The 18676-nt window shown below is 42.3% G+C and overlaps 2 protein-coding genes across 2 annotated transcripts; one reads left to right on the top strand and one right to left on the bottom strand.

Annotated features, from left to right (window-relative positions):
• Positions 1-1463: 1463 nt before the first annotated feature.
• LOC124630404 (very long-chain specific acyl-CoA dehydrogenase, mitochondrial) lies at positions 1464-8688 on the bottom strand. The gene is made up of 7 exons (XM_047164293.1): positions 8361-8688; positions 6734-6929; positions 3980-4317; positions 3771-3912; positions 2509-2931; positions 2279-2447; positions 1464-2214 (listed from the first exon to the last, which is right to left on the bottom strand). The coding sequence occupies exons 1-7, from the start codon at positions 8438-8440 to the stop codon at positions 1676-1678; spliced, it is 1887 nt and encodes a 628-aa protein (XP_047020249.1). The 5' UTR covers positions 8441-8688; the 3' UTR covers positions 1464-1675.
• A 5738-nt stretch (positions 8689-14426) lies between these two features.
• Positions 14427-18068, top strand: LOC124643541 (phospholipase ABHD3). The gene is made up of 3 exons (XM_047182593.1): positions 14427-14649; positions 14771-14940; positions 16653-18068. The coding sequence occupies exons 1-3, from the start codon at positions 14545-14547 to the stop codon at positions 17557-17559; spliced, it is 1182 nt and encodes a 393-aa protein (XP_047038549.1). The 5' UTR covers positions 14427-14544; the 3' UTR covers positions 17560-18068.
• The last annotated feature ends 608 nt before the right edge of the window (positions 18069-18676 follow it).

Here is an 18676-nt window from a genome sequence, read left to right on the forward strand (position 1 = left end):
GCTCGAGGTCTCGGGTTCGATTCCCGGGTCGGGCCGAAATAGCTTTGTGGGTTTTTTTAAACTTTCACAAAGCAGCCCGTAGTCTGAAGTTGGTGATTGATTTACCCGTGCATCGGAGAGCACGTAAATGTCGTCCTGCGCCTGGGGCCCGATTCTCCTAATTTTACTTAAGCGACATAGGTACGATTCACGTTCGACTCGATTCGACTGAGATCCAATCCCGACTCGATTACGATTGAAGCGTATGTGGCATTCCGCTATTTTTTCTTTGAAATAAACGTTTTTATCCTTTTCTGTCATTCAATAATGAATCATTTTGTCTGCAAATGATTTACGATTGCAAAATGATACAGCAAACTACCGTATAGACCAAAATCACCAAAATAGCAGACCAATCGCACACCAATCAAATGTCAATCGAATGCGATTGGTCTTTTATAAGTAGCAGAATGCCCGATATGGTTCAAACTGCTATTGCGATCATATTGCGATTCGATTTTGACATTAGGAGAATCGGGAAATCGAAATATTAACTTAGGAGAATCGGGCCCCTGATCTCTTTCCGGTCGTGTCGGATTGCCATCCCATCAACCCATCCCATCGGGTTATGAGAGTGAAGGAATAGTGAGTGCACCTGTGTCTGCGAAAATGCTTGTGCACTATAATATGTCCTGCGCAGCTGGCTGATCTCCTTTAATGAGATGAGCCTTCCGCGCCGTGGTCGAAATCGGCTGTGGACGCCATTTTCAGTGTTCGAGATGCAATTTTTTTTATGTTCTATGACCAAAATCTAGACACATCACAAATACCGATTTTTAAGTTGAGGAAAGCAGCACATATTTACTGACACATGAAAAGTCACTCAAGTACTTTGTATTACATTTTTGGCTTCACTGAATTCACTCGATTGCTCTATTATATGTGTTCCACAGTGGCACACTCCGGTGGAATTACACCACTACTACATACTATAACAAGAAATACTGTTTCGAGCCAAACATCCAATCGTGTCCAATCTAGCGTTTTGCAGTTTGCTTTTTAGAGCTCTGCCTCATTAAGACGCCATGGCGACGTCGCCAGCGGCGCAGGTCTAGGAACTTCTGGCATCCGAAGCGACTGAGTGAGCGAGGCGTACTTTACTGTGTACATTATAGTGGCAACGTCGCCAAACTGACGAGCCACGCCAGAGTATCCAGAAGCCACGTAGAGAACTGTAGCTCGTTACCAAATTGTTACCGCTTGCATTTTGGCGACGTTAGCAAACCCTCGCCAAGGGAGTTAGGTAGGTACCTACCATACATTTCATTATTAATTGCTTAGATATGTAGCCTGCGACGTCGCCATTGGCGTCATAACGAGGCAGAGCTCTTAAAGATCCTTCAAATTAGTACAGTCCAGCAGGGCAAAAATGCGAATTGAGAAGCTCCGCGTTTCTGGGAAATTGTAAAAAAAAAACTTCCGTATAAACTTTGATTCAATTATTTTATTGGTTAAGTTAGGTACTATAGTTATATATAAACAGTCTATTTAATTCTATCGTAAATATGTCGATTAAAAAAATAAACGGCGAAAGCTTCATTATCTATAAAAATATAACTTATATTTTGCTAAATCGAGATATGTACACTTACACACATTGACAAATAGAGCGACTCTAGGAAGCGTTCAGATCACATCACAAGTTGATGGGGTTCGGCGTGGGCTGTCCGCCGGCCGCCGCCACCTGGCTGCCGATGTCGGCCAGCCGCGCGAACTGGCGGGCCGAGCGCTGCTCGCGCGTGGCCGCCAGCGCCACCGGCATGCGCGTCACCGCCTCCTCCGCCCACGCCTCCGCCAGCCGCAGCTCGTGCCCGGCCGACGGCAGCCGCAGCCGCGCCGCCCGCGACGCCCGCGACATCACCGCCGCCGCCGTGTACGCGTCCACGGCCGACGCCGCCAGCCGGTTGAGCACGAACTGCTGGTCCACGATGCCGCGCCCGTGCCGCACCAGCGCCGCCTCCACGCTGCGCCCGTGCTCCAGCACGCAGCGGCCCAGCTCGGCGCCCAGCGGCCGCAGCTCGGGCGCCAGCAGCGGGCCCAGGTCGGGCCCCCGCGCCAGCCCCACGGCGCCGGCGGCGCGGCGCCCGGCCTCCGAGAAGATCAGCCCCAGGTGCGCCGTCGGGTTCTTGAAGGCCCGCTGCAGCTCCTGCAGGTGCGAGCCCGCGAACTGGATGCCTGCGGACACAGCTCCGTCAGCCTCGGCTCGCCGGCGGCCCGCCGCCCGAGCCCGGCCACTCACCCGTCAGCGCCACGAACAGCCGCAGGATGTCGTTGGTGCCCTCGAAGATCCTGAAGATGCGCAGATCGCGCAGCACTCGCTCGAGCCCCGTCGCCTTCATGAAGCCCATGCCGCCGAGGATCTGGATGGCCTCGTCCACCACGCTCCAGGCAGAGTCGGACGCGAACACCTGCGCAGAAAGCGAGTGAGAAAGGCTCGACGAGGGCGGGACGGGAGGGGCGGACGCGTACCTTGGAGATGGCGGCCTCGAGATGGTAGTCCGTGGCGCCCGAGTCCATGTTGCCGCTGACCATGTAGGCCAGCGACTCGGTGGTGTACTGCAGCAGCGCCATGCGGGCCAGCTTCTCCTGGATGGCGCCGAAGTCGGCGATGCGCTTGCCGAACTGCACGCGCGTGGCGGCATGCTCGGCGGCCTGGCGTAGAGCCGCCCGCTGGGTGCCGGCCAGCGCCGCCGCCATGCCGAAGCGCCCGTTGTTGAGGATGTTCATGGCCACCTTGAAGCCGTTGCCGTGCCCGCCCAGCACGTTCTCCACGGGGATCTTGACATCCTCGTAGTACACCTCGGTGGTGTTGGAGCACTTGATGCCCATCTTGTTCTCGGGCGGGCCGGACGAGACGCCGCCGAACGACCGCTCCACGATGAACGCCGTCACCTGCGCCACATCATGTATTGTTATATGTACGATATGTTTGGTTTTATTACGCATCTACATTAACATGATCTGCGTTTTCGCAAGATGCACCTTATCGCATTACTAGCCTCGTCTTCACCATCTGTGTCTCATATGCATGACTATCGTAGATTTTTCCTGGCACCTACTTACATCTCCCAAGCCTTTTCACAACTACGTGGGGGGTCGGCTTCCAATCTTACCGGACGCAGCTAAGTACCAGTGTTATACAAGGTGCGTGCGGTAAAACTGGTGTCAGACTTACTGGAAACTACCCGTAACGACTGCCAAGGATGTTAAATGACAGTCGGGACCTACAGTTTAACGTGCCCTCCGAAGCTAGTGTCCAAGATGTCTTAGAAAAGTTGCATTGGTACTTGCCTGACCTGGAATTGAACCCGCACACTCATACTTGAGAGGTTGGTTCTGTACGGACGAGCGTACATTTATTTTATATACATACTTTAATTTTGATGACATCGCATAGCATAGTTCATGCGCGACCTACATTTCATACTACTTTATTTTATAATTTTTGTATGATCAGTGAATTAAAGACACTCGCTAATAAAAGTCGTTTTCTCTTGACAACATCCACCTCTGATTAGCTGACATCATTTCATCTCGAGTTTGACATCTCTTGTATCGTGGTCACACAACCCGTACAGGTTTTTACCCATTAGGCCACCAAAACTTTTTTGACAGCTATTACATACATAACATTACATTATACATATACATAACACAAGACAATTTGGTTTTTGAACAACTGCGCCACCACGCCCACCACCACTCGAGTGGTAGCAGAGCTGGAGAAGTACCTTGTCAACTGTCTTGCCGTCTTTTTCGACGGGCGTCTGCGCGAACACGGTCATGATCTCGGCGATGCCACCGTTGCTGATCCAGATCTTGGAGCCGTTGAGGATGAAGTGCTTTCCGTCGGGAGACAGCACAGCTCGCGACCTGCACACACACACACGTGAGTCGCCGCACACACACACACATACACGGGCGACGCGACGGGACGCACTTGATGGAGCCGGCGTCGGAGCCGGACGAGGGCTCGGTGAGGCAGAAGGCGGCGTACTCGCCGCCGGTGACGCGCGGCAGGTACTTGGCCTTCTGCTCGGGGGTGCCGAACAGCAGGATGCCCTTGAAGCCGATGGACTGGTGCGCGCCCAGCGTGATGCCGACGCCCAGGTCGTGCGCGCCCACCACCTCCACCAGCCGCGCGTACTGCGTGTTGGACAGCCCCAGCCCGCCGTGCTCGGCCGGCACCTGCAGCCCGAAGGCGCCCAGCTCCCACAGCCCCGCCAGCGTGTTCTGCTCGATCTGCGCGTCCGCGTCGTTCTTGGCGGGGTCGTTCACCTGCAAGCCACGAGCGCTACGTCGCACTACACCGAGCTCACTCACGTCCAGTACCGCTTCAATATTCGTCCTAAGATATTGCTAGACGCAGCGGTACCCTTAAGCTTTGGTTTCCTAGGAAAGCGGTGCCGTCATATAGCGGCCGTAATACAGCGGTGAATGACGTCACTAGAACGTTGTCTATGTAAACGAAATGGGGCGGTTTCCTAGAGAGCGGTAACGTACACCGTAACTTCAAAAAGCGGTGCCGCCATTTGCATGACGGCCGTCTTAACGGTGTCAGATGGTTTGGTGAACGTTTTATTGAAAGCGGTGAAGCTTTTTTAATCTGTATTTGTGTTTTTTTTTCGGAACAACGTAAAAAATGAGTTCCAACTCTTGGAGCAGCGAGGACGATGAAATTTTATTAGATTTCGTTCGTAACCACGAAGCAATAAATAATATAAAAAGTAAAGATTATAGAAAAAGTCAACTAAAACAAAATTGGTGTCGTGAAATTTGAGAAATATTAAATAAAACAGGTTAGTAAGTATAATACAACTAACAAAAAGTTTATGACGGTGTGTTAAAACGGCCGTGGAACTTTCCACATGTCATCACCGTAAAGACGACCGTCTATTTGCGTCCTTAATAGTACGGTCGCTATATGACGGCACCGCTTTCCTAGGAAACCCAAGCTTAAGGCGGTGCCGTCATATAGCGGCCGTAATACAGCGGTGAATGACGTCACCGGAACGTTGTCTATGTAAACAAAATGGGGCGGTTTCCTAGAGAAGGGTAACTGACGCCGTAACTTCAAAAAGCGGTGCCGCCATTTGCATGACGGTCGTCTTGACGGTGTCAGATAGTTTGGTGAACGTTTTATTGAAAGCGGTGAAGCTTTTTTAATACGTATTTGTGTTTTTTTTTTCGGAACAACGTCAAAAATTAGTTACAACTCTTGGAGCAGCGAGGACGACGATATTTTAATAGATTTCGTTCGTAACCACGAAGCAATATATAATATAAAAAGTAAAGATTATAGAAAAAGTCAACTAAAACAGAATTGGTGGAAATCCTACTTATATTATAAATGTGAAAGTTTGTTAGAATGTATGGATGTATGTTTGTTATTCAATCACGCAAAAACGACTGGACGGATTTGATTGAAAGGACCATGCCCATCTGTGCCCCAGTAACGCCCAGAGAAAGTATATTACAAGATAGCCCTATTAAATAAAAACTAGAATTATGATGATAATTTGAAGTCTTAAAAAGCACCGGTTAAAAAATAAAAAAATAAGACATTCTTGTTGATATTGCAGTACATGACATCGTTTCAATCATGCTTTATTTATTACGGTCTGTAATCTCGTCCTTTGGCCCATGTATATATTCATTTACTGTATACAATATATTCAAATAACTGACATGTTTATCTAATAACATACAATTAAGTCATGAATTCATGATGATCATGTAGTTCCTAGTGAAAAACTAATAGCAATGCTGTCTATAAACGATAAAATGTATAAGAAACCAGTGGGAATTTATCATGTTTAATGTCCAATATCTTTAGAATCGGTGCTTTATATAATATTAAATCTAGATATCTTACAAATATGGCTGTAAAGCTATCGTATGACATAGAACTGGAATTTGGGCATTGCATGGTTTTGCTGACTTTTGACTCCATACTAATATGGGCATGATCCTTTAGTATGTAGATAGGTGATACCCTGGATTAACACATAGGCTACTTTTTATCAACACATCCCGCGGGCGAAGCCGCTGGCAGATGCTAGTATTAAATAAAACAGGTTAGTAAGTATGATACAAGTAACAAAAAGTTTATGACGGTGTGTTAAAACGGCCATGGAACTTTCCACATGTCATAACCGTAAAGACGACCGTCTATTTGCGTCCGTAATATGACGGCTGCTATATGACGGCACCGCTTTCCTAGGAAACCCAAGCTTTACGTTGATTTCCAAAAAGTCATTAAGTTTTGATGATTTTGAGTATTTTTGCGCTGTGCACATACGGCACACGTATCCTGAGCAAACTACTAGTTGTATAAATAAAATACAGCCCATGTCACTCGGGGACAATCTGCGATAGTGATAGCTTCTCCAAAGTTAAAGATTTTTCAAGTTGATTTATGAGATTCGTTTTCTATTATATTTATTTATATGTGTGTATTGAAATTTGCGTTCACACAAAATGTTTTCTCGTTATTCGTATAGATAGATGCGATGATATAAGGACCAATGCATGCATAGGGCCTGCACACACCACGTTCTTAAACGCGCCCTCGGTGCGCATTAAGGCGCGTTCAAAAAGATGGTAATAAGACGCCTCTCTAATCATAATAGAGTTATCTATAAGATGCATGTCATAGTAGCCCGGGACGAGCCAAAGGGAAAGTATAGTTTACCTCTTGGAAGAATTTCTCAACTGGAGGCACGAGCTCCTGCAGCATCTGGCGCTGGTCGTCGGACAGAGGTTCGGGGAAGGGGAACACCTGCGCCGGCTCCAGGCGACCGCGGAACAGGTTGAGTGTGAAGGAGGCGCTCTCCCGCGCCGCGCCGCGCTTGTCGGCCGGCGCCGCCTTCGCCTCCGTGGCCAGGCATCTGCGCAGGGACATCATGACATAAAGAGCTTCAAATAGTCTTGCTATGGCTAAAATTGACCAACCAGGATAAAGTAAAAAGCACCAAATACCTCAATTTTGCAGCCTATATTTTGACAATTTAAGTTAAAAAATACAGACAGCACCTCTAAAAACCGGCCAAGTGCTAGTTGGACTCGCACATGAAGGGTTTCCTACCATTATTTCTAAAACGGACAAAAAAACTCACATTTGTTGTATGGGAGCCCCCCAAAATATTTATTTAATTCTAGTTTTCACTTTTTGTTGTTGATGAATAAAATCAAAATCAAAAATCATTTATTCAAACTTGGCTGCAAGACAGCACTTTTTGAACGTCAGAAATTTACAATAGACAGCCCCCAAAATGCTCACCCTTCACCACTTCCTATGTGTTTTTGCTGGGAAGAAGAAGTGGCGCAACAAACTCCCCAGCAACACTGATGGCACCCTCTCTTTTTTTTATTGTATCATTGCTGGGCACTAGCCAGCTTTTACCCATGTAATACTGCTATGTTTGTAGCACTGTTGCCCTTGAACAGATGCATTAGGATGCAATTTACTATTCCTGAATACTGGTTTTCCAGCAGTTTTTCTTATACATATGTAATTAAATCAGCTCAACCATTTCAAAGATTATAGCAGTTAAATCAATAACTTGAATTTCAATGTACTATGTACACATAACATAGTCTTATAAAATGTCATTCGATGTCTTTATTTACAATGCTAGAGTTTATTTTATACTAATTTAATCACTTTTTAAATTCAAAATTACAAGTGAGAAATCGAATGCCAAAATTCATTAATAAAATTTACTTTCAGTTGAACAATACATCTGTAGGTACTTTGCGATGAAATTTAAAATAATAAATAAAATTAAAATTTACCTATTTAATTAATTTAGACTAAACTTCGTACTACTTGGTAGTACTTAACCTATTCAGGTTTTTAGGTAACTTCTGTAATTTTTTTTTTCGTAATTTATATAGGGTGAATGGTAATTAGTGACCAATACTTGAACACATGATTCTACTCATGTTACAAACAATGTTCAGAAAGAAACTTTTTTTATTCTCAAACTAATGAGAATAAAAAAATCACAATAGCAAAACAAACAAGGGCAAGGTCCAAAGTTTGAAACAGCTGTTACATTATTATATATAGTGTTTATAATAACAAAACTATAGTTATGTCGTACAAATGTTTCCTGCAGATAGATTTGGAATAAATTCAAGAATCGACCATACATTTATTTGTGCAAATGTTGGCCCTATTCCGAGACATAATTTGACATGAGAATGTCATCTGCCTATAAATAATGAGGTTGAGGTACAAAGTCCAAGGCAGCTGTGGACTATGGAACTTCAAGGCCAAGCAATATTAAAGTTTTATTAAGTCCCCTTCTTGTTACCTGCGTAAAGGCGATGGTAGTTGAGTTGTTTTTGCTGCTACACAACGATTAGCACTCGTTAATAACTTGGCACCCTTCATGATTTTCTTTAAATCAATTAATTGTTAGTAACTCAATAGTCCAATATTTAAGATTCTTCTACTTTAGCGGTCTGTTAATTACTTAACATGTTATTTTACGACACTAAAAACTATAGATAGAAAAAGGATCTAAATCAAACTACTAAAGAGAATATTATGTTGATGTAAGTGAAACTTCGAGCTCGATTGTGAGACACAACTCACAAGAAACTTTATTGACAGCACAGACAACCCAACTATCAAATGAAATCTGGACTGTGCCACAGATTAACTGTGCACACGTCATAGATATAATATTACTAAACAAGATTGCGCACGCTCAAAATATATATTTACGAAAATGAACTCTATTCTAACGCAATAAGGTACTAAATTGGTTGCATAATACACAGAGGCAAATCCGAGCCGAGAGGGATAGTTCGAACGGAGGCTATTTGTCTCTTTCTAACACCTTGCCAGCATAAAAAAATGTTGTGATCAAAAGTTTTGTCTTCCCAAAAACAATTGAATCACTTATATTTTTATCTTATTTTAACAATTGTAAGTCAACAAATAAATAACAATCGCATTAATTTATTCGTATTTATTATTAAAACATAAACAACATAAATTTTTATTTTGCTTTTTTTTATTTTCTAGCGGTAACCCTGAACATTCTTGGCGCGTAATCAGCATTTAAAATTTTGTTTATATTTTTTTGTATTAAATCAATTTAAACTATTAAAATGGTGAAAAAGTGTTGCGTTTCTACTTGCAAAAGTGAATCCTATGGTGGTTGCAATATATCGTTCCACAGGTTAGCTAATAATAACATTTTCGTAAACCAAACAACTAGGGTGCCCATGAATTCTTGTAACGAGTCAAAATATGGGTGATGGATTTTAAAACTGTTGTACTATTGTTATAGCTTCCCAAAAAATGAAGAAAGGCGACATAAATGGCTCAGCAGTCTATATATGAAGTAGAAATAAAAAAAAAACAGTCTTCACTTCGAATCTTCCTGCTTTTATACTGCTAATTTCCGCTAATTAGGAGAAGGATTAGGATTAGGAGGCTTAATTAAGGAGAGAGGGCGCTGAAGTGCTACTGTCAACAACGAATCTGTGAATATTTTCTAAATAAAAAAGAAAGATCGCTTAAAATACAGAGAAAGTGGTGTAGTTCGGATAAATAGTGTGCAAAATACCTCCAGGATTGTTATTGAACGCGAAATCTACGAACTCCAAGCAAATATCTTCAAAAACATCACCCGACGACCGACCCAAAAGAAACAAGTTTCATACATCGTGTGGAGAAGAATCATAAAAATCTGGAGTCGAAAGGTCAGTCCAGTTCTAACAACAAGCGAACTAATAAATAAAAACTGTTACTTGCCAATTCGGCAAAAACATAACCTAAATCAAAGCCAAAATTGCAAAATCATAACAGTATACAAAACTGAGAACAGCGCCATCTGTGGACGAGTAGCGGAACTGCGAGTTCCCAATCGATTAAGACCCAGCGCGCGCAGCGCTACACTACGAATTGTTCCGTCTTCGAGTGAAGCTATCCGCTACTAGAGGGCGTTATAATAAATTAAAAATGGATGAGATCCTTAAAACTCTACACACTATACAAAAAGACATAGCCCAACAGAAACAAGATATGAAAGATGTGAAAGAGAATATAAAAGAGTCAAAAGAGTCTATAAACAAAAATATCGATGAAAAATTTGACCGTATAGAGGCAAAAACAAAACAACTAGAAGAAAAAATAGAAAACCAAAAAAAATCTATCGATTTTTTGGATAAACAAATGAGAAGGAGAAACATAGTATTCTTTGGTGTTCCAGAATCAGAAAAAAACTACGAAGAATTACTTAGCAGCATTCTAACTATAATCAACGAGAAAATGAATATAGTTTGCCCAAAATGGGAAATTGAAATAGTTTACAGGCTTGGTAAAAATAAAGACAAAATAAGACCCGTCGTAGTTACAACCACCACAATGAGCAGAAAGCTACAATTGCTAAAAAATAAAAAAGCTCTAGAAAATGCCGACATATATATAAAAGAAGATTTTACGCCAGCCGTCTTACAAAAACGCAAAGAACTTCAGGATGAGCTCCAAAGAAAACGCTCATTAGGGGAAAAGGTTATGATCCGATACGATAAAATTGTCGAAATTAAACCTAAAAATCAACAAAATTATGTACCCAGAAAAACTGCAAGTAAAGTATCTGGCGAACCCAGCGAGCCCACGTCAAGTAAAAGATTTTTGTCGGAGTCCCCTGAAGAAAAAAGGAATGTTAATAGTGTAGAGCAGCCGAAGCAATTACCCAAGAGAAATAAATCGCAAAATATAACGAACTTCTTACGTCCTTCTCAGCTTACCATTGCCTCTAAAGTCGCTACAAGTCAAGATTATGAAGAAACCTCAAAAAACTAAGTTACACCCCTCTCTCACCACCTCTCCCAACACGGCCGGTCCCCGTGGGAGACGTAGACCGCAACCCTCTACAGAACAAATACCTTTATGTGGCAACTTATAATGTAAAAACACTATCAACCTATTGTCACCTTCTGGAACTGAACGAAGCACTAAAAAATATAAAATATGACGTCATAGGCTTAGCCGAAACTAGGAGACTCGGTAACTTTATAGAAGAATATGGAAACTTCATACTGTATTATATGGGACAAACACCGGGATTATATGGCGTAGGATTTATGGTGAATAAGCGCCTTAAAAATAGCATCATATCCTTTAAAGGCCTATCAGAACGAGTGGCGCTTCTTGATCTATCCATCAACAACCTTGAGATTACCATAATACAGTGTTACGCCCCAACAACGGCAGCAAGCGACGAAGATGTTGAATTGTTTTACAGCACTGTAAACAATGCACTAAAAATATGTAGAAAAAATACAATAGTCATCGGCGACTTCAACGCAAAAATTGGCCAACCAAAGACTGAAGATACAATTATGAAGAGACATGGGTATGGAGTTAAAAACAATAGAGGTAGCAGGCTCATACAATTCGCACGTGAAAACAGTCTTTCAATACTAAATACTTTTTTCAAAAAGAAAGATAGCAAACGATGGACCTGGATATCACCAGATGGAAAGACAAAAAACGAAGTGGACTACATACTCACAAATTTTCCAAAGCATGCTGAAAACATAGAAGTAATCAAGGTGCAATACCCCAGCGACCATAGATTGGTAAGAGCGACATTTAAGCTACAACACCTGAAAGCGAATAGAAAATCCTATGGAAAAAACACACACAGTAACTTGAAAACTGAAGCAGAAATAAACATATATAAAGAGTCAGTTCATAAACAGTTAGAAAACAGTAAATTATGGCAAAACAGTCACACAGTTCAGGAACTTCACGACAAAATCGTCGAGGCAATACAAGATGGCCTTAAAAAATCACATAACTCTGTAACTCACGAAAACGAACCATCTGTTTTATCGGAAAAAACAAAACAGTTAATATCAAGACGGAGAGTTCTTCAAAAGGCAAAACAAAAAACTAGAAGTATGAAAAATGAGCTTAAAGCTCTCTACAAGCTAATAAGTAAATATATTCGGAATGACTACAAGAACTACCGTAAGAAGACCATAGAAAAACATGTCATACAGACTAGAAGTGTAAAGAGAGCCAACAAAGAGCTGAGACTTCATAAAACTTGGATAGAGGGATTAAATGCTTCGAATAAAGTTACAAGTAACAGAAAAGAAATACTTTACGTTGCAACAGAATTCTATAAGTCCCTGTACACAAGTGAACATCATGTAGAGTCATTTACAGCCTCAACTCTACCAAAAGAAACAGCGTCAGATATTGCAGACATAAAAGAGTTGGAAGTGTTGAACGGAATTACCAGACTGAAACCTGATAAAAGCCCAGGACCTGATAGTATAACAAATGAAGCATTGAAACTAGGAGCTTCTCATCTAGCGTCCCCCCTAACACAGCTATTTAACCTGGTGCTGAAAACCGCGACTGTCCCAAAACAATGGACTGAGTCACACATCATCTTATTGTATAAAAAAGGAGACCCAAACGATATAAACAACTACCGACCAATAAGCTTACTGTCTTCAATATACAAATTATTTTCTTCAATTATAGAAAAGAGAATCAGAAAAACTATAGAAAATCATCAGCCAGTAGAACAGGCCGGATTCAGAAGAGGATTCTCCACAGTGGATCATATTCACTCTATTGAAATGATAATTGACAAGTATATCGAGTTTCAAAAACCACTCTACATAGGATTTATTGATTATCGAAAAGCATTCGACACACTGGAGCATCAAGCAATATGGGAGTCTCTAAGATCTCAAAACATTGAAGCCGGTTACATAAAAGTACTGCAATGTATATATAAAAACAGTAGTAGTCGAATAAGGCTAGAGACGACCGGCCCTGCAATACCGATAAAAAGGGGAGTAAGACAGGGGGATCCCATCTCTCCAACTATATTTATATCAGTGTTAGAAAGAGTCATCGGGCAATTAAAATGGGAAAAACGCGGTTTAAATATAAACAATAAATATATAAGCCACCTGAGATTCGCGGATGATATTGTATTGCTATCTGATAATAAAATGGAGTTACAATGGATGCTAGATGATCTTCACGCCGCAAGCCAGCGAGTGGGACTCGAAATAAACCGCAGCAAAACCAATATCATGACAAACTATCGGAAGAGTCCTGTATACCTAAAAAACGAAGCGCTGGAGTACGTCGATACATATATATATTTGGGAAAACAATTATCGTTTGAGAAACATAGAAATGAACAAGAAATAGAAAGAAGAGTTTCAAATGCTTGGAAAAAATACTGGAGTTACAAAGAAATCATGAAAAGTGACATGCCAATAAAAATTAAGCAAACAGTTATGAATACCTGCATACTGCCATCATTAACCTATGCTAGCCAAACGTGGAAGTATACACAACAAGCTCAAGCAAAAATCAGGACGTGTCAAAGAGGAATGGAAAGGAGTATGTTGAAAATTAGAAAAATTCAGAAAATACCCCATACCATCATTCGAAAGAAGACGAAGGTTACAGACGCTCTGATTTATTGTAAAAAGCTGAAGTGGCGCTGGGCTGGTCATATTGCGAGACTAAAAGATAACAGGTGGACCGCCAGAGTAACATCTTGGGGAGGTCCATCAGGAACTAGAAAGAAAGGTAGACCAGCCACCCGCTGGACGGACGATATCGTACATACGGCTGGCAAACATTGGATGGAAACTGCGAAAGACCGGGACGCATGGAATTCTCTAGAGGAGGCCTTCACCTTCGAGAACGAGGGGTTCTTACACACATAAAAAGTATAAAATGCATGTAAAATACGTAATTAACAATAGATCATTCAAACTAGAAATAAGTTTAAATTTTTTGTATTAATTGTTTTCGTAAGAAATAAAAGGCTTTTTTATTTTTTATTTTATTTTTTTATTTATTTTATTTATTAAAAGCCTTTTTTAGTATCTTAAGGTCACAAACTGCGTAAGTTAAAACTTCAATACTAATCTGTGTTTAATAATCTTAGCAAATTCGGATTTGTCTCACATAGCTTAATCTCATAGTCACCCTATTAGAAAGGGACAGACAGCCTCCGTACTAACTGTTTCACTCGGCTCGTTTTTTGGGTTTATATGCGCAGTCCTGTTTACTAATATTATGTCTATGGCACACGTGCGCCCAGTGTTGTACAGAGACAAACAAGGCAAGTCAAATCATGTATTTGACGCATTGATACAACTTGATACAATAAAATTGGAGCGGTGTATGGGTTACAAGCAGCCAGTTGTGCCAGTTACTCGTATAAGTTAGTAACTCTCATGCCAGCAATTTTTAGGATTTACTGTGTATCCTAGGCTTAAGCTTATAAGAGTACTACTACCATAGATTATACATATATATGTCAATGCTAATACCATTAATACTGGTACTACTGACAGCAACTGTCAATACACTCGTCTGTCACTGTCTTTACACTAAAAACGGTCTGACCATAACTTTACCAAAACAGAGTTTGATAGACGTTTTTTATTATTTTGTTTTATTATTTATTTCATATTCTCACAGAAATCATGTTAGGTATTTTTATGTATATATTTGAAATAAAAAAAGAGTTGCTAGTTGGATTTTCTTTATCAATACTGTATATAACCTATTACTTAGTGGAAGTGGTCAAGGTAATTCTTCATTAGTCAAGTACCATTCAGCTAGCGATTCCCATTTCTATCGCAAAGTTTTATGGTTTGATGTTCAGGCGATGTGGATTATTGTGGATAAATATCATTCGTATTGTTACAGAAACCTATATTGATATGTCGTGAAGGTGAATTCCGCCAGTTTTTGGAAGAAAATGTGCCTCTTCTAAGCGAGCACTATTGGCCCACGCCGTGGTGCGTGGAGTCGCGACTGCAGACTGTCCTCGGCTCCGTATTAAGATCTCGTCTTTTGCCGCCCGTCAAATATCGTCGGTACAAAGTTCACCTCCACTATTACTAATAACAATTAAATTTTGTTATCTTATGATGCGTCATACCACAAAATAGCGATATAACTAATACTCATTGTTGTAATTCACCACAGAAGAGGTCAAACTAAACATGCCAGCTTATATATGGAGTTGCAAAGCTATTGGTTGAGATAACAGCCAGTTAATGTTCAGTTCAGATGTCCCTGTTTTAAAATTGTACCATGCATGGATGATACTATGTCTATTCATAACTAAAAGCAGCACAAATTGCTTTAACCCCTTGTATTTTGCCCATAGATTTTCTCATTTAAGTGTGCAGATCTACGCGAGACAATACATTTTCTATTGTTCTCTAATTAGCAGCATTCAAGAGGTTAAACATACAATATGTCATGTTTTGAGTCATTGTCTTGTATTTTGCATCAAGTTAATGATAAGTATGTCCGACTTGTATCAATTTGTTCAATAATGTTCTTTGAATCCTTTTATGGCCCTACCCTACTTATTCTAAGCGTCAAGAGAAATTAAATACAGTGTAGCGGCCCATAGATTTTCTCATTTAAGTGTGAACAGCAATCGCGACGCTTAATGACAAAACCAGTGCACATGCAAAAATAAACGGCTTATGTTTAACTGATCACCAGATATAGTAACAAATAGCAGACAAAAATAGTAAATGATCACCAAAATGAAACTCCCTTTTTAATGTAAAACTATAACCAAAGTTTTAACACTTTGCTATGCTATTTAAGTGAAATTACTCCAAAATAAATCATGCGTAAGCCAAAAATAGTAAATGATCACCAAAATTAAACCACCATTTTAAAGTAAGATTATAACCAAAGTTTTTAAATTTTGCTATCCTATTTAAGCAAAATGAGTCCAAATAAATCATTGCTATCCCAAAAGTAGTAAATTATCACCAAAAGTAGTAAATGATCATCAAAATTATACCAGCGTTTTAATATAAAATGATAATCAAAGTTTTTACACCTTGCTATCCTGTTTAAGTAAACTGCCTCCAAAAAAATAAGTTCGGCCTGATACAATAAATGTAATAACATTATGGAAACCCTTTTCCTGCACTAGGGTGGAAAATTGTCTATTCCTCTAAACAGTGCGATAAGAGTGTGTTTTCGAGGGAGTGTATTGAGAAACACATTCTTCTTCTTTCTCCTGCCCTGTTTCCAATTTTACTTGGGGTCGGCGCAATATGTCATTTTCTTCCATTTTCCCCTGTCACTCGTCATAATGACACTCACGCATGCATTGCAAGCCGGACACATAACTTAATATGGCATCATAATACTTTATTTGGTAATAAGCCTTCATTTTATGGCAATCACAGTGACTTATTTAGGCAAAAATAATACATTAATTTGGTCGTCAAGAGTTGGTGATCATTTACTAAATTTGGTGGTCGAATACAATTTAAAGTGAAGTCGTGACTAAAATAGCTGGTACTATTACATTTTAAGACTTTATTTTTCTGGTGTTCAGTAGATATTTCTGGTTACAAAACTAAGGGTATCAATGCATTTTATGGTGGTCATTATATTTGTTCCCAAAATAAACCTTACACAAATGAATTTGCCCTCCTCTCCTCTCTCTTCTTTCTGAACGGACCGTGAACAGGAGTAATTTAGTTTTTTTTTTTTTATTTGTGGCATAGGTTTGTTTATTGTGCGTCATTATGGGATCGTACTGTTGCAGGCAGGTGGTGCGGCTGTCGGACGGCGGGCAGGTGGCACTGGACTGGGTGGAGAGCGCGGGGCCGGCGCGGGCCGTGCTGCTGGTGCTGCCGGGGCTGACGGGCTGCGCCGACGCCGACTACGTGCGCTGCCTGGCCGCCGCCGCCGCCCGCCTGCGCGCGCGCTGCGTGGTGTTCAACAACCGCGGGCTCGGCGGCCTGCCGCTCACCACGCCGCGCCTCTACTGCGCCGTCAGCCACTCCGACCTGGCCGAGGCCGTGCGGGCCGTGCGCGCCGCCTGCGGCGACGTGCCGCTGCTGGCGGCCGGCGTGTCGCTGGGCGGGCTCATCCTGGGCCACTACCTGGCCGAGCACGGCGCGGGCGCGGGCGTGCACGCGGCGCTGGCGGTGTCGTCGCCGCTGGACGTGGTGAAGGGCTCGGAGTGCATGGAGCGCGCGCCGCTGAACGCGCTGCTGTCGTACCACATGGCGCGCAACCTGCGCCGCACGCTGCGGGCTCACGAGCCGCTCCGCGCCGGCCCGTGCGACTGGCGCGGCGTGGAGCGCGCGCGCTCCGTGCGCGAGTTCGACGCCGCCTTCACCACCAAGCACTTCGGCTTCGGCTCGGTGGACGCGTACTACGCGGCGGCGTCGCTGCGCGACAAGCTGGCGGCCGTGCGCGTGCCGCTGCTGTGCCTGTGCGCGGCCGACGACCCGTTCCAGCCGCTGGGCGCCATGCCGCTGGAGGAGGCGCGCGAGGCGGAGCGCGTGGCGCTGCTGGTGACGGCGCGGGGCGGGCACATCGGCTTCCTGGAGGGCTGGTGGCCGGCGCGGGCGGCGCGGGACCAGTACATCGCGCGGCTGGCCACGCAGTACTTCGCGGCGCTGCTGGCGCGCGCGGACCTGCTGCACGCGGCGCCCGACTGCTGACCGCGGTGACGTCACGCGCCGCGGTCCCGTCATGCGCCGCGGTGACGTCACGTGCCGCGGTGACGTCACGCGCCGCTGTGACGTCACGCTCTGCGCGCCTTAAGCTTTGCATTCATATTTTTCTAACAAAGACTAACTTTGTTAAGACACGCAAGTATTGTGTAAAAGCTAAGCTTTTTACACTAACGGCTACATATCGTAAGTTATTTTTAGTACACTGTGATTTAAATATTGAATAGTGCTATTTTTAGTTTAATATAGTTCTACTGTATTGTTAAGGTTGCATAATATAATTACTAACAACGATAATAGCACGCGTTGTAATTTTGTAATGTTATCTAATTTTACACATGAATTAGGTGAATCTATTTCGTGTATGTGGGCCTTAATAGTTGTTAGTTCATCCGTCGCGAGACTTGCGCACCAGATATATAATTATATAGTATTATTATACACGTTACATTTGTTGCATTTCAGATAATTTATTATTATATTACCTATAATTTTAACAACTGATGTTTAATTTTTTAAATCAATTGGGTATTTGCCTAGATCCAAAATAAAATTCTTTATCATATTCATTTGGCAAAGCATCTTAAAATAATGACATTTTTATTTATCGTTTTGATGGAAAAAATATATTCATTTTTTATCATTGTTTTAAAGAAAAAAAGGAAGTCAGAATAGTAGTAGTCATATTTCACATTTTCATAAAAATTGCATAGAAAATAACCGTTTTTTGACAGTTCATTTTAGAGCAAACTACCGTATAGACCCGTGGTCGTCAAAGTGCGGCCCGCGCGCGTTATTTGTGCGGCCCGCGTTAAAGTAGATTTCTTTAATTAATAGTCAAATGTCATTGGAATACGATTGGTCTTATATTAGTAGCAGAATACCCGCTAAGGTTAAAACGGCTATTGCGTTTCAATTTCTATTCAATTTTGACATTATTAACTTAGGAGAATCGGGCCCCTGGGCCCAGTCCGACAGTGATGTATACGATAACACCTAGAGAATAGAGATATACCTAGAGAATTTCTTCCAGCTACCATCAGTTGCTACCCTCGTGGTTTTGAGGCCTCTGCCTCGAATTTTGCGGGCAGCGGAGCGGCAGCGG

Source organism: Helicoverpa zea, chromosome 1 (assembly GCF_022581195.2).
Source record: "Helicoverpa zea isolate HzStark_Cry1AcR chromosome 1, ilHelZeax1.1, whole genome shotgun sequence".
NCBI lineage: Eukaryota > Metazoa > Arthropoda > Insecta > Lepidoptera > Noctuidae > Helicoverpa > Helicoverpa zea.